Source organism: Cloeon dipterum, chromosome 3 (genome assembly GCF_949628265.1).
Source record: "Cloeon dipterum chromosome 3, ieCloDipt1.1, whole genome shotgun sequence".
Lineage (NCBI taxonomy): Eukaryota > Metazoa > Arthropoda > Insecta > Ephemeroptera > Baetidae > Cloeon > Cloeon dipterum.
Window position 1 is genome coordinate 15,448,847 of NC_088788.1, and position 15,207 is coordinate 15,464,053.

The 15,207-nt window shown below is 43.4% G+C and overlaps 1 protein-coding gene across 3 annotated transcripts in view; it reads right to left on the bottom strand.

Annotated features, from left to right (window-relative positions):
* Window positions 1-660: 660 nt before the first annotated feature.
* Window positions 661-15,207, bottom strand: part of ftz-f1 (ftz transcription factor 1) — a 67,628-nt gene continuing 53,081 nt past the window's right edge. For 2 of the 3 annotated variants that reach the window (XM_065483444.1, XM_065483442.1), the window contains 5 exons: window positions 12,477-12,836; window positions 11,892-12,145; window positions 5,201-5,459; window positions 4,991-5,136; window positions 661-3,627 (listed from right to left, as the gene is read on the bottom strand). In XM_065483444.1, the coding sequence (XP_065339516.1) occupies window positions 3,481-3,627; window positions 4,991-5,136; window positions 5,201-5,459; window positions 11,892-12,145; window positions 12,477-12,836 (1,166 nt within the window). In that variant the 3' untranslated portion in view covers window positions 661-3,480. The remainder of the gene's footprint in view (window positions 3,628-4,990; window positions 5,137-5,200; window positions 5,460-11,891; window positions 12,146-12,476; window positions 12,837-15,207) is intronic. The other variant, XM_065483443.1, reaches the window with a different exon arrangement.

Consider the following 15,207-nt stretch of genomic DNA (forward strand, 5'->3'; position numbering starts at 1 on the left):
TAGAAAGTCTCCAAAATTCGAGATGTGTGTGTAAATTACTCAAAAACTGACCACGAATGAGGGAAATTTCATCTAATTTCTTAATCTTTTGGGTGGAATTAAAAACATTTTTTATGAATTAATAGGTGCACTCTCCTTGTAAGATTCTGCAGGACAAAAAACGGAAATAATTGGCAAAACGATAAACTTTCCTGTTGAGTCCTCTAAATGTCAACAGGTGTCTTTACCAAATATTTGCTAGTTCAGCACAGTTCAGCAGGAGATAATGCAACTTAATTGAATTGCTTTACAGGAATTTAGCAGGTTGTGTCTTCATCTAGCAGAAACGTTGGACTGGAAACTGGAAGTGGGAGACATCAGCTGCTGTTGCTTGATTTCCTGCTTTCAGCTCTCGTTTGGGCTGCCGAAAGAAAAACAATTTTAACAGTTATATCACTTGTTTTACTTTTACTTACTGGTATCTTTTTGCACAGTCATGCGTGGCAAGCTGAATTGTCTCTAGAGTATTAATACATTTATATCTCAAGAGAAAAAAAATATAAGTTCTTGCATTTCTTTGAATTGCTAGTTCCAAAAACTGGATCAAATTTCCAGCAAGCAACAATAATCTATTTATTAAGTAATTTGAAGGAAATTAAATTATTGAAAGAAATTGGAAAATTCGTTTTTATGCAATTTATTTCTACAAGTATTATATCATAGCTTTAATGCCTAAACTCCACTGACACATTTTGCACAGGTGGTTGCTGTTGATTTCACCATACTTTTTTGCTTTCAAATTGCAGTTTGACAACGATTTGTTTTTTGCAAATATAATTTGTAGTACATCTCATGATAATAATCGATACGATAAAATCTTGATCCGTTTTCATCGAGTAACAGGCAGAGAAGGGAACGGTGCCGGCGGCCCCCCCAGCGCCCCCCCCAATTTCCAGTGACAATACAATTATTTGTTACAACAATAGCCAGCATTGCGTCTAGAATAATACACGAAAACTCTGTTACTATACAACAACGGCGGGAGCGCGGGGGCCGCTTTCGATTGGCGGCACGGTTCGCACCTTCCACATTCATAAACAGTGTATGTGTGTGTATTTGTGTGTGTGTGTGTGTGTGTGTTTTGGGTGAGTGTGTTTCGTGTGGTGGTTACTTTTAAAAAAATAATTGTTCATCATACTGTGTACTCTCCGTTTTCGCAACTCTAGTTTAGTAATAGTAGTAGCTTCGCATTTGTCAAGAACAAAATAATTTCCCAAGTTTGCCTCTGTTTGTATTTCTTTTTAACATACATAATATTTACAAGCACAAACGTTTCATATTTTTAATATTGTATTTTTACTCCTAAGTTCAGAGGTAACAATAAGTCATCAAGTGTGTGTGTGTTTGTGTTTAATTATTTTCATTTGAATGTGTTTGTGTACGCGAGCGTGAGGGAGTTTGCTTCGAGGAAAGGCGGCTGAGAAAATGTCGCGTTCGTCCGTCTATCCGCACCCACGGCCAATCTTTCTCAAATTGGAAGCCAAATTAATCCGTAAGCGGCTGCGGGCCGTTCGATTCGCCGGCACCACGATAGAAAGAAAGAAAGTAAAAAATTTAGCGCGTTTCTCTCAACCTAATCAGGTACTGTGTGAGTTTACTGTGTCCAGCCGATCCAAAATTTGTTAGCCCAGCGACGCAGCCGCCAAATCACAGTCTGTCCTGCGGACGACCCGTAGCGATCGCAACTGCCTGCCTGCCTGCCCTTCCTCCAACGGTATTCCTTTCAGCTAAAATTGGCAGTGAACATTGAAGGGAATATGTATATTTAAGTAATTAAAAATAAAAACTGCTAAGCTTCCAACCGTTGTGTCGCTCTAAATGTAGGCCAATTTGTAGAAAAGCACACTGCGTGTGCGTAGTGTTAAAATTTCTCCTCCACGTGACCAAAAATATTTCTGATTAAAATTTCTTTTCGTCAACACCAACGATTGTCCAACGATTTGTGTTCGGCAAACGAAATTTTCGGGAGAAGCAGAAAAAGCAAAGAAACCACTCCATCCTCGCGTGTCGTGTGTTTGTGTGTGAGTCCTTTCGCATCTTGGAACCCGTCACCCTCCCACCGGATTGCGTTGAAAAACGAGAGAGGCTTTGGAGGAGCAGGTGGGATTGCCTCAAAAAGAAAATTAACGGAATGTCGTGAGCTTGAAAATTTCAATTCCGACTAAAACTGGAATGTTTGCAATAGAAACAAAAATATATAAAGAGTCTCTTTCACTCGCTCTCAGACACGCGCGTTTTAAAAACTACAAGAAATGTACAACTTAAGGCTAGTATTTATATAAATTAATGTACAGCGAAGGATGCAGTGGTTCGCGAGTAAACTAAATAATGTGTTTGCGTGGGTTAAAAAAATACGTACGAGTTATTCATTGCCTGTGTATGTTTTGTGAATTACATAAACTGGTACAATAACTTAAAAGCTAGCTTCATTTTTATATAAATCGATCAATCTATAATCAACGATTGGATTTAAATTAAGTTAACGCGATTGTATAAAAATGGTTAATTGTGTGTGTATGTGTGTGTGCAAACTGACCCTTGATTTTTATTTTCAAGTATTTTAATTTAAGCAACTAGTTCATCGATTGTTTATTTTTTTAAATTTTCGTTAAGTTCAAGTGGGAGCCTCAACGTTTTTTTCCCGGTTGTCGGACGAGCAAGCTCTCTTATAAATCATTATCACAAGCTTGATTCTAAGCTTTAAATTTTCACGTCAAAAGGACCAAAATAATTTGTTGCAGAGCTGCCGGCCGCCAGGGCCATTCCAAACGACAAAAATTGCAAAAGAGGCCGAGTCCCATAGTGAGATTCTACATTTTTTCTTTTTTCACACTCTTTCTCTCGACCGATTCTCGTTGAAAAATAAAATTTCTCCACCACCACAGTAGCAGTAAGGGTAATTAAATTTAAAATCACTGTAATTCTTCATCGTCTGCTCCCTGATTTGTAAAATTGCACGTCATCTTGTCTCGCAGTACCGAAAAACCGCAACAGTTTCGTTTTGTGTGAATCACGGTAACTCTTCCAACTTGGTGCTTGTTTCTATCGTGTCCGTTTGCATTATTCAACCGCACAACGTCGTTTAAAAATACTAATTTCTTACACCTTATGCAAAAAAAGCTGCGTAATAAACTAAATAGTACAAACGACAAAAATATAGAATTTCCTCATCGATAGAAACTATGGTAATCTTTGTAACAATTCAAAGAGTCACAATCATCATCAACTCGTGGGTCTGCTTTTGCCTACATAGCGTGTGTGTACGTGTGTTTGTGTTTAGCCAACTAATTTCATCTTGAGTCTAATCAAGTCCGTTCGTTCTTAATTCACCAAAAACTTGTGCTTGCGAAGAATGATTCAGTTTGTATCAGTTCATCTGTGATGCAAGTGGACGGCGAGTCTGTCTCTTTGCACAAACAACACTGGGCGAGCGACAGAGCGCTATTTGCGCTTGGCGTGCAGCATCTCCATGAGAAGAGTCTGAGTGGGCGCACCGCCGGTGCAGTGTTTCTGGTACAGGTGGTCCTCGCCCCGGCTCGCGATGGCGTGCACTTCAGGTAGCAGGTTCACCAGCTTTGTGTATTTTTCCTGCAAGCAAACATTTAACCTCATCAGGGTCAATAGAACATGGTTTCTCAACCGGCCACGGGACAAACTGCCGACTTTTTTTTCTCAAAATTTTATCGCTTCCCCGAGCTGCGAAATCGAGCTTTTTGTGATCCAAACAGTGCGATTACTACTACTAGAGACTGAAAGAGAACCCTTCCGAGGAAATATCGTTCAGATGCTGCTTATTTCCGAGCATGTTTTTATTTCATTGCCCTTCTTTCGGCAGCGTCCTGAGAGAAAATTTCCTGTGAAGCAGCGCCTTTTGCTGTAGTGTACCTGCACAGAAAATCATCAGAAACGAGTGATCAGTCATGAAAATCTCTGCAGTGATTCGCGCGGATCGGAGACAGTCCCCCGACCGCCAGAGAAAGACAAACGGGGATCACATATACATATGGCCTGACCATGTGTGTCGCATGCATTTTCATAACACTTTGCTAGAGAAGGTTAATCTCTGCAAAAGCGGTGCCAATTCCCTAGGGCCGCGCGTTTCATTTTTCGAAATTGTTTTCGGTTAATTTGAAGGGTAAAATTTAAATTTATCGTTGCAACAAGTTTGCAAAATATTTTGCAAAACGTGAAAAATTTCTGAAAAAAATATACTAGAACTGGAATTTTAGCTGGAATTCGACACAAAAGAGACATACTTTGGACAGTATTTTCAAAATAAATAATAAATTTTTAATGAATTTAATTGCTTCAAACTTATAAAAAATATTAACAAAAAAAAAACGATAAAATGAAAAAAGATTCGGTTTGATAAGCTTAAAGATTTTTTTATATGAGTTTATTTGCTGCAATGTTGGAAGCAAAAATTGGAATTCCAAATTGGTAACGGTAATGCGTATCTGAGAATTATTTGAAAAACTAAATGCGCAGCCCTACACTAGCAATATAACTCTCACTGTCAGATCGAAAAATCGGATCTCACTTAGGACCTCGAGACCAGTTGTTGTGAGCTTAGATCTCATTTAATACAAAATTCCGAGATCCGAATATTTCTATTTCACGGTGAGATTTATCTTCATGAGTGTACCAATCACCAAAGTAGCCATGCAGTATTTGCGGCTAGCCCAGCTTTCAGAGCTGTGGCTAGAATATCGAGAGCTGTGAAATTCAAGACTGAAAAACAAATCATTTTTACTGGATCGGCTTAAAAGTCTGATTTCAACAGCCCTTAAAAACAAGAAAATAAAGTTTCATGTGAAGCAAAAATGATCTAATACATTATACATTGGATCAAAAAAGAAAAAGCGATTTTTGGCCGAGCTCGGAGTCGAATTTGAGGGCAGAAAAGCAGGTTAAGCGAAGCGGGGGTGGAGCGGGGTGGCTCGGCACACACCTGTATTTGCGGGTAGCACGTGACCGTGTAGTCGAGAAGGGCATGCTGCACTTGTTCGTAGCCCTCCTGCACTGTCGTCCTGTTGACCAGTCCGCGGACATCAGGTGAGACGCGTGGATCTGCGTTCCAGCCGGACAGAGAGATTTCTAATTACTCACACATATCAAGTTTTGCCCCGAGTGACGCGGGTGCTGCGGATTTGCTACTCACCAGGATTGAGCAGCATCAGGAACTTGAGACACACGTAGTCACTGACGTCAAACTTGAGTTCGGCCAGCTTAGCCGCGAGCTCACCGAAGGCGTCGGCCAGCGAGGGCACTCCGAGCAGGCCGAGGCACAGCAGGTCGAACTTCTGCCCGTTCGGCAACGTTGTCTCGTCCGGCAGGTTGTTGTGCATGCGCTGGTGCAAATGGTCCAGCACCAACATATCTGACCACGAGTGCTGCAGCAGTTTCATTTGGTCATCCACCTGAGAAAAAATTAAATTCTCATTTTATTTCAATTGAAAAATACATGGGATATTTTTTAATTTTTCCCGCCAATCTGCTGAAGCGGACAAATCTTCGTGGTCTTGGTAACGCGAAATTTTGAAATATCCCAATTGAAAAAACCACACTATGACATTTTCCACCGGTTCACGTCGATTTGAGCTAGCCTTCGCGGAGTTGTGATCGTTTTGATGAATCATTGTTCGATTCAAATCGGCGTCGGCGTAATTAATTGCGATCCGAGCGCATAATGAACGTAAGAATTGAGGTCTTGCTATCAGCACATCGGCGAGTGGTGATATTTTTAATGAGGGTGGACCTTGGTTTCGAGGACGCAGTGTGAAATTGTGCCGGCCCGGCGACTCTCGGTACGATAATTAGCGATCGACGGGCAATGAAAGCGACGCATCCATCCATTTTATTTATTTTCCCTCAGCCGCGAATGCAAATCCGATTGCGAAACAATCCGGCCGCGGGCTGTGCGCTCGGTGCGTGCGTCTGCAGATGCCAATTTCGAGGGTCCAGCACAGACGCGAAATTAGCCTGGCGGCTGCTCTCCACCTGACTCAAGGCCGAACGGCAGGAAATGCCGAAAGAGCCCGAGTGACGTCACGCGGCCGCAGACACAAACGCCTGCAAACAGCCAAACTTGCTCCGCTTTGCTTCCTGGACCCACGAGAGATGCGGGGCCACAAAAGCAGACTCGACAGCGTTTTCCCAGGGTCCGCAGGTGCGACGGATGCAGCCCCTGGATGCGAGTGGCTATGCAACCGGTTGCACAGATGAGCACCGCTCGCTGGATAATTGTGTCAAGGAGCCAATAAAAAGGCAGCCTGCCTCTGCCACCGTGTGTGTGTGCCCCTCCGGGTTCACCCGCTCATCCCACCCTTGTGCAAGAAGGGCTGGAGCGTGCGTTCACTCGCCCGCTTGAGCCGTAATGATGTATGTCGTTTGCGTTTGCGTTCAAGCTGGCTGCTTTTTATTTTTGTATCTCAATGGCGAAAGAACATATAGCATAAACTAAGGTTGCGTTTAATGAGGGCAATGCTAATGATAACTGCAGGGAGGAACCTTCAGAATAATAATAAACTAAAATGAAAAATAGCCATGCAGGAGAATTTATGAAAAACATATATTACAAAATGCCACTTATCTTAATGAGGATGGGGGCTATTGGTGAAATGTTTAGGAGACAAAATTTAAGTGGAACTTTTAGGGCTAACAATTAGAAACATATTGCATTGTTGGCTATAGCAAGTGGTTCATATTGAGTCTATTTTTTGTGGAATTTGTTTACTGTAATCTCTACAGTGTGCAATATTGAAATCAGGACCTACTGCTGAATTTCTCAAAAGTTAAACGGTTTATCGATGCATTTTTTTCCAAAGGTGTGTGGATTGTGAACTAAATTTCCATTGTGGCGTAAAAATCCCGATTGCCAATGGGAAGACATTGCTCGCCAGCACTTTCCCAATTTTTGGAGAGTATTTCAAGTAAATATAAAAATAATTTTCACATTTTTGTACTGTTTTGGGCCCATAGTAGAGCTCTAGTTTTATAGGTATTTTTCAGGACACAAACATAGTTGACAAGAAATTTAAAAAAATATATATTTTAAACGATTTATCTGTCTATCTGCCTGTTACGTAACAAAATAATAACGAGTGATGGCAGGAAAACTACCAGCAGATATGCACAGCAATAATTGTCAGCGGTGCATGGTTAATTATAGCGCGGTGCACGTGTGCAGAGAAGAGGCGGAGTCGCGTTGCATCGATCGGGGGTGCACCTGGTGGCACGCGACTGACCCGCTGCCCTGGCCTGCCCATTGGCTGCCCACCCCTTGACCCAGAAACACACTTGGCATGTCGCATCCCTGCCAATTATTTAATTATTTTCGGCAAAGTGGTGGAGCTGCCGCGGCTTCCGATTTTGCTCGGACGGCGCAGAATGACTCGGCGAAGTCAGTCAGGATCACTTCCTCCTCGCCGCCTGGTAACACGAGCTGCTTTTTTTCTTTCTTATTATCATCATTCAGCTCGGCTGAGATTGAAAAAGCCGGCCGGTGCATTGTCGAATGCGACGTGCACGTAGTACTGAGCGAGCGAGCGAACGCGCGGCTTCAAGGCTAAGTGCGCCGTGGTGCATGTTGCGCGTTGCCCAACTTTCACGTTTATTGCCCGTCATTAAGGCGGCTCGCTTGGACAAAACCCACCGACCGACCGACTAGCCTGCGATCGTGCACCGGAACAGCGCGTGGAAAATCACACTGCCGCGACTGCAACTCGTAGTGAGCCGAGAAAATGAAATTTCAAGAAGGAAAATGTTTGGTCTATTTTAAGCCCAAATGAAAATTAATGAGATATGAGCAATAAATTTAAGAGGACGAAATTAAGTTGGAATGGACTGAAGTTGGAATCTGCCCCAATTCCAAGCTAAAGTCAACTTGTGCAAGGAATCTCCCAAAGAAAAAATGAAAATGAATGCACTCTAAAAAGAGAAAACTTTCCCATATTTTACTAATTCTATTAGGCATCAGATAAAATCTATGTGAGTCACTTATTAAAAATTAATTAGAAATTTCTCAAAAATAATTTAAACTTAGTAAATTAACATACAAAAAAATATGCTACTTGCCTAGACTAGATTCCATTAAATCTTATGAGGATACATTGGAATTTTAACATCATTTCAACGTAGTAAATCAGCCTTTCCGTTTATGTATAGTTAAATTTCCCAGCAATCGTTTGAATTTCCAAAGGCCCGGTGTGTAAAGATAAATTCGGTTCGTACGCAGCAACCTGCATTATTTTCGACACGCAACGATTAACTTATCCGCTGATGTTGGCGCTGCTCGAGCCGTGCCGCGAGATAGATAATGATTGCGCGCAGGAAACTTAGCGGATCTAAAGCATGCACTTCCTGTCTGTGCTGGCATTGTGTGCGCGCTCACATGTGAATGCAGGCGCACATTAAAATTTAAATCAGACGAACGTCGTCGACGCAATTACGCCGCCCCGCCGGGTTTTTGGATTTTTCCATGGCACCGGTGAAGAAAAATGTAGGACGGCCTAACTGAGACGGAAAATTTATGTTTGTGAGTGAGGATGAAAAGACTCTGGCTGGTAATTAGAGCACGTGCAGAATAATTCATACATCTGATGCAATTTCCACCGCTTTGACTTTCAATGTAACATATTTTCTGCCGCTTTTCATCCACAAATAATAATTAGCAGTACAAACAGCTAGTGATGATGTAATTAAATCTGTTATGAATCTGCTTCAAACTATTTTTCAGAGGAAACACGTATTGTGAAGGAACTCGGATTTGGTAGCAATTTTGTATCATTCAAACAAATAAATCTCCTTTTAGAGCTAGATTAAAGCTTTACAATTAATTAACATAAGAACTTTGATTGGCAAAAATTAAATTTATTTGTTGAATACTGAACGGGTTTCTTAAATATAATAATTTCAAGAGAAACAAAAAATCTTGATACGTCATGGAGTAAAATTAAAATGGAGCCGATGTCAAAAAATTGATCTCCGATTTCCCACAGAGACGGATGAGTGGAAGTCAATGACTGCGTTTTTCGGGGCGGAGAGGCCGATGCACCGGGCGGCCGCTCTTCTAATGAGCGTGTCTTGAAAACACGTGAACGAGGTGCATTGCTGCGTGTACTTTCTCCGATCGGAGGCCCGCAGCAGCCGCCTCGATACACTACATAATGATATTACGAGTCAGTGTCAAGGTTGCGGCGTGTCAGTGAAAGTCACGGGTAAACGATCTCGCGCCGCGCGCTTTCTTTCTTCTCTTCTCTCGCTTCCCATCGCCTGCTGTCCGACGCGCAACGCGTAATCACAATTTTGTGCTGTAATCAGCGCGCTCTGGAAGAGAGAAAGTCGGCGGCCGCGCGGCATTCGAGTTTGGGAAAAAAACACGAGGGCCCTTTGTTCTCGTCGCTTATGTAAGAAAGCGAGAAAGAAACCACGAAACCGCGCTGATGCATCTCAACTCGTCAGATAACCCATTTTCGGCTGGAAATAAAAAGCAGCTAGCCATGATCCACGGTTTGCCCAGCGCAAACACACGAACGAACGCAGCCATGGGAAACTCGAGCCGAGGCAAAAACCACTTTGGAACGAGATTTTTATTTGGTTTTTAGCCAAGTGCAGCAACGAAAAAGTGCACGAGACCTCTAAACCTGATCATAATAATAATTTCTCAAGTTTAAATCAGTTGTAGATAGAGGGCACTGCCTTCAAAATAAATTATAAAAATATTAAGGAGATCAGACTAAACATCGAAATAAACTTAAATTTATTCGTAAATTAATTGGAATGGCATTATCAAACTACACAAAGCACTATGTGAAATTCGTGATATTAAAAAATCTAGAAACAATTAAATATTCATTTTCCTAAGAATGATATCACCTTTGAGATCAAATTTTAATTGATTTATTATGTCAGAAATTTAGGCAAGTAAATAAAAAACTGATCGAGCAAAAATTAGTGAAATAAGGCCGATTTCCCTTGTTGGCGCAACCCTGAAGACCACCCCGAGTCGTGTGTCTGTTTCTGGTTACACAACGATAAAAAAGAGCGCATAATTGTAATGGGAATCGAGCAAACTGGCAGCAACGGTTAGACAGGCATGACTGGGCACCTTTTTGCTCGCTGGTTGGCGTTGCCCAATCAGTGCGGTGTTCGCGGCGAGTACTTGCGTGCTTCTCTGACTAACCGGTTCGGCTCTTTTGCACCAAAAACAAGCCCATTTGTTCTTTCGACTCGCAGCAATTCCGATTGCGTGGATAACCGCAGCATTTTTCATAGTTTGCACGCAGACAAATAAATCATTCCATTGAAGCTAGCCGCCGCACTCGGCTCGCTTGCCCAATTGCAATAATAAAAGATTGGCCAACTCAGGCAATATCGCTTTTGTGCACCACAGGATGAGTTTTGGTCTCTGTACGCCTTTCTATTCCAAATTGCTTTGTATGAAGTTTGCAAGGATAAAAACTACTAAAAAATATTGAACCATTGAAATTTTCAATTATCAACATAACTATTTATCTGACTGTCCGAAAACGAATGTTTATTTTTAAAAAAATTGTTTCAGATTTGCAACCAATTTAATCTATTACATGGCGTAAATCGTTCAATTTAGTGGACCTTAAAATCCGATAGAATCTCGAGACCAAAAACGGCCTCCTGAGTTCCAGTGTGTGTTTGTTTATTTTTATCGTATCGCAACAAAGGCCCCGAAACACGCACTCGGTCGCGTCTACCATGTTGGTTCTCATGTCAACAGTGACGTAATGAAAATAAGAGCTGCTATTACGGCGCGAGTGGGATACAATACTGGTTTGTTTCGATAACTTTGCTCTAGCTCGCGCCTTCTCCTCCGCTGGCCGAGCGCAGACTTGAACTTGGCACCGATTCGCGAGGGCCCCCTCCTCCTGTGACCCGCTTACGCTATCAACACAACTCTCCCTTTCAATAGGCCGCAATAATCATAATAATGAAAAAATATCGCCGCCACCGCTACTGCTGCGTTTCGAGGCGAAAAGCACGCGCACAAGCCAGTGCCAAATTGGCATTCAAATCGAAACACTTGAGTTTTCAGCGTTGGCTAAATTAAATTTTATTTATGCAGACGCAGCGGAAATTTGGGTCATGGAAATGGCGTTTACAAAAATATTATACAGGTCGGAAAAACGTGACTCAAGTGAGTGGAAAAAATCGCGACGGTGGGCCGTTGCGGCTTGCGGTGCCGCTCGATAGATGGCTCCGCTGTATTTTCGCCACGCTAATCTCTCCGGTATTGCGTATCACGCAGCGGAGTGCATTTTATTTGCTAATAAATTACATCCACCTGTGGGCCGCCACGATTAAAAAAGGAAAAATAAAAAAAACAAGCAGCTGCCAAGAGATGAGGGCAAAGGTTGAAGTGTCAATCAACGCCTGGTGCGGATTTTTCAACAGTGTTAAAATTAAGCTTGAATTCAAAATTTTAAAATGAATCTAGAAGACTAAACCAGCAACAAAATTTAAAAATGTGAAATAAAAAAATCATTTACACCTATTAAACATCTTAAACGTTTAGATTGTGCCAATTTGCGAGTGTTTGAAAGCGGGGGATGAAATTTGCATAACAAACTAAATGAGGATTTGGGTTAATCAGTTATTTCAGATGTGGCGCGCAATTGCCGGCACGAGGCGGCTGAATCACGGAGCTCCTAAGCTCCAAATAAAGTTGGCAGCGCGGCAATAGGAAGTATAGCCAAGGAATAATGGCACCACAACAAACTCGATCATCAATCACGCTGCTCGATTTTCAAGGGCGGCCACGCCGCGCACGAGAAACGTCACAATTCAGACTTGGACCAAATACCAATTCAAGAGCCTACCTTCAGATCCTTGAAGAAGATGGAGTTTCTCGCCCAGTCGACTTGCGAGAAGAGATTTTGGTCCAGCACCTTGCACATCAGTTCGAACAGGTCCACCTCGCACTGGTTGTAGGTCTGGTTCTGCAGCAGGCTGAAAAGCGAACTCTGCCATTCGCGGTCGTCGATGCCCTGCACGAACTCCCTGATGAGGGGTGACATTTTCGGGCCCAGGCCTTGCGCCACCGCGGAGCCCGACGCTGCCGCCGAGCCTGCACCTGTAAATGATATCGCGGTCTGTGTATATAATGTACAAAGAGCGCAGATTGACTCTTATTCAACGCGTAGAGCAAAACTAAATTGGAGTACCAGCGAGTCCCGGTTACATAACATTTTTTTCAACTCCCATTCGCTTCGGAATTTTAGTTCGCAAGAAGCACAGTAAAAAAATAATGCTCTTCCTGAGTTTTTAAAAATGAGATTAATTTATTTCCAAATGTGTCTGGCACCAAAATTATTTCAGACTGAAATTTAATTAAAAAAGTGATAACGCCATAAAATTTGGCATTTCAATTCGCAAGTGAGAAATTTCGAGTGAAAGTCTCCTACCTGAGGCCGAGGAGAGGAGGTTGTTGGAGCTGCCGAGCATTTGCGGCACAGAGGTGCCCATGAGCTGGGCGGCGATGGGGCTGGGCGACGAGTCTGGCGACGAGGTGAGCGACGACACCTGAGGAATCTGGATCTCCTGCTTGATGTGCATGGCTGAGGAGGCGGCCGCCGGCGAGTAGCCACCGTTGGGCGAGTAGCTGAGACCGGAGTCGCTGCCACCGGCCATCAGGGTGCCGCCGCGGCCCACCTGACCCACGGCCATCTGTCGCTGCCGCAGAAGCTGCAGCTTGCGGGCCCGGTCCCTCTTGTACATTGGCCCGAATTTATTGCGGCCGCCACGCATGCGGTCTGCTCTCACGGCTGAAACAATACAGAAAATTTGTTACAAATTTGTAGGGTCAGAAAGCACCATCCAAAGCATTTTTTATTATTACTGTGGTTAATTTGTGCGATTGTTTGACCTTGTCGTTTGCTTCATCGGCGTTTTCGCCGAGCTAAAAACCAGGTTTTGTAAATATAGTGTTTGCAGAAAGACCCAAAATGCGCATTCCGCTGCGGCGAAACAGCTGATGTTTTACTACAAAGCGCTAGTTTGTGTTCGCAAAAGGGGGTTGCCAGCATGCAGACGGCATTTTGCAAGCTCGAGAACGATCGAGGCCTGAGGAATGTTGACCCAAATCAAGCGCTGCAGCTTTTCCAAGCGGTTTAAAAATTTGTGATTTAACTTCACTTTTCAATTCAAAACGCGAACCGAGTAAATTGCGACTGACTGATTGCGTCCTGCCGTTTCCGGTGCGGCGGCAGATAAAGCTATCAGTCTGGCACCGGCTTAAATTCTGCGAACAAGAACCAAAGAACGAATCCTGGCTTGGCCAGTTGCTGCCGCATTAACGGCGGCTGCATAATAATGCCGAATTAACGCCGTTTGCTGTATAACTAACGACGTGAAATATAGTTGACCTGGATTCCCGCAAGCAGGCATCACTCACTCAGCCAGCCAGCCAGCTCGCGGCAGAAAGTAAAAGTGACACTCTTATGCCGCTTTATAATATGCACACATTATGCATGCGCTCAAGAGTTGATCCCTGCCGATCGTCATCTGTCAATACTGCTTCGAATTAAAAAAAAATGGAGCAATTGTACTGAATCGTTTTCGGACGGCGCGATGAAAAGGCGAACCTGCGAACGCCAACGTGAATATTACTGCGCCACTGCATTCCCACGCCAGGTAAAAAGTGCTTATATAATAAATAATAAATACACAATGAGAATCAGCTCCCACAACCCCTGGAGGAATATTATTCAAATGATTAATGCTGCACGATCGCCTTTCCAGCTTACTCACTCGTTTTGCTCGTTGGGCGACGGAAAAAGAGCCCTTTCAAGTTTGCACACGTGCGAATCGAAACTGCAGCAGCGATTTATTCAGCTGCACACATACACATGATCCGAATGCGTTCACCCCGAGGGCAGCGAGCGACTTGCAAATGAAATAAATTAATCCGGCCGCCGACGTCGATGCCAAGATGAAATCCAATTTGCAGATAATCTGCATTTTACTCGGGTTCAGCATCCGGCGTCAAGGAAACATCCTTCAGCTGTATGCAAATAATTCCAGCAGCACTCGCGTTGATTGCAACTTTGCTATACAACAAAGGAGGAGGAATGGGAGGATCTCAAGGATGCGTTTCTGTTGTTGTCCTCATTCTCTCCTCGCGAGGCGCAGTTTCCTGCTCATTCACTTCCTAAAATAACAGAATCGCGCCAAACGGTGTTGATTTCAGCTGTTTTCAAAGGTCGATTCGATTCGATGCGTAAGCAGATGCTGAACCACGAAAGGGCCTTGAATCGAATTTAACACTGGATTGTTTTTATTTATTTTTTTTTTTCGGGAGAAGAACCTTCCTTTCGTGAGACACTCCCCACTGCCAGTGCAGTTTGGGCTCTTTCTAGAACGCGCGTGCAGCAGAAAAATAAGAAATGCGCAGAAAAAAAACAAAATTTGGACGGCAACACTGTGGTCTATCGTCGCATCGTTTTTGCTGCTGCACACACACACATACATATTATTATAAAGGCCACCGCCGTAGTAAAAACGCGCGCGCGGTGTCGATGTTACGCAAGCCTTTCAAGGGCACCGTGCAAGAGAAAGTAAAATTGCGCCGACGGCTGTGCTGCTGCTGCTGCTGCTTATAAAACCGCGACCATCAACGCGGCACATCATCTTTCAGCAGCTAGGACGATTCTGTGAATTTGCATTCGTGAGTGTGTCGTCAATGCCGGCCCATTTCGGGCCAACTACATCTTAATTTCAAATTTGACACCGATTAGCATGCGAAATGAGCTGAGAGCGCTCCACTTTGCCCAACTGAATCGCTTATAACATCTCAGAACTATAGAATTAAAAAAAATATTTTAATTTTTTTCACCAAACCATCACCTCTACCTGAAAATCCTTAATTTCAGCCCACATTAGTTGAATTAATTTATTTGGGAACGCCGCCGTGTTTCAGGGCCGTTTCAACAGGTAAACAAGCGCGATGTTTACAAAAATAAAATCAGTGAGCGGGGCCCAATGGAGGGAGCGAGAATGCAGCCCTGCCTGTCATCTCACTGGGTCCAGCACTTTCCACTCTGGCACGCAAGTTAGAAAAGCCGCCACCAGCCGAGTCCGGCGGATCCGTCGACCACCTGTTGCCGGCGCGCACGCTGTGTGTGGGGCCGCTGCTGG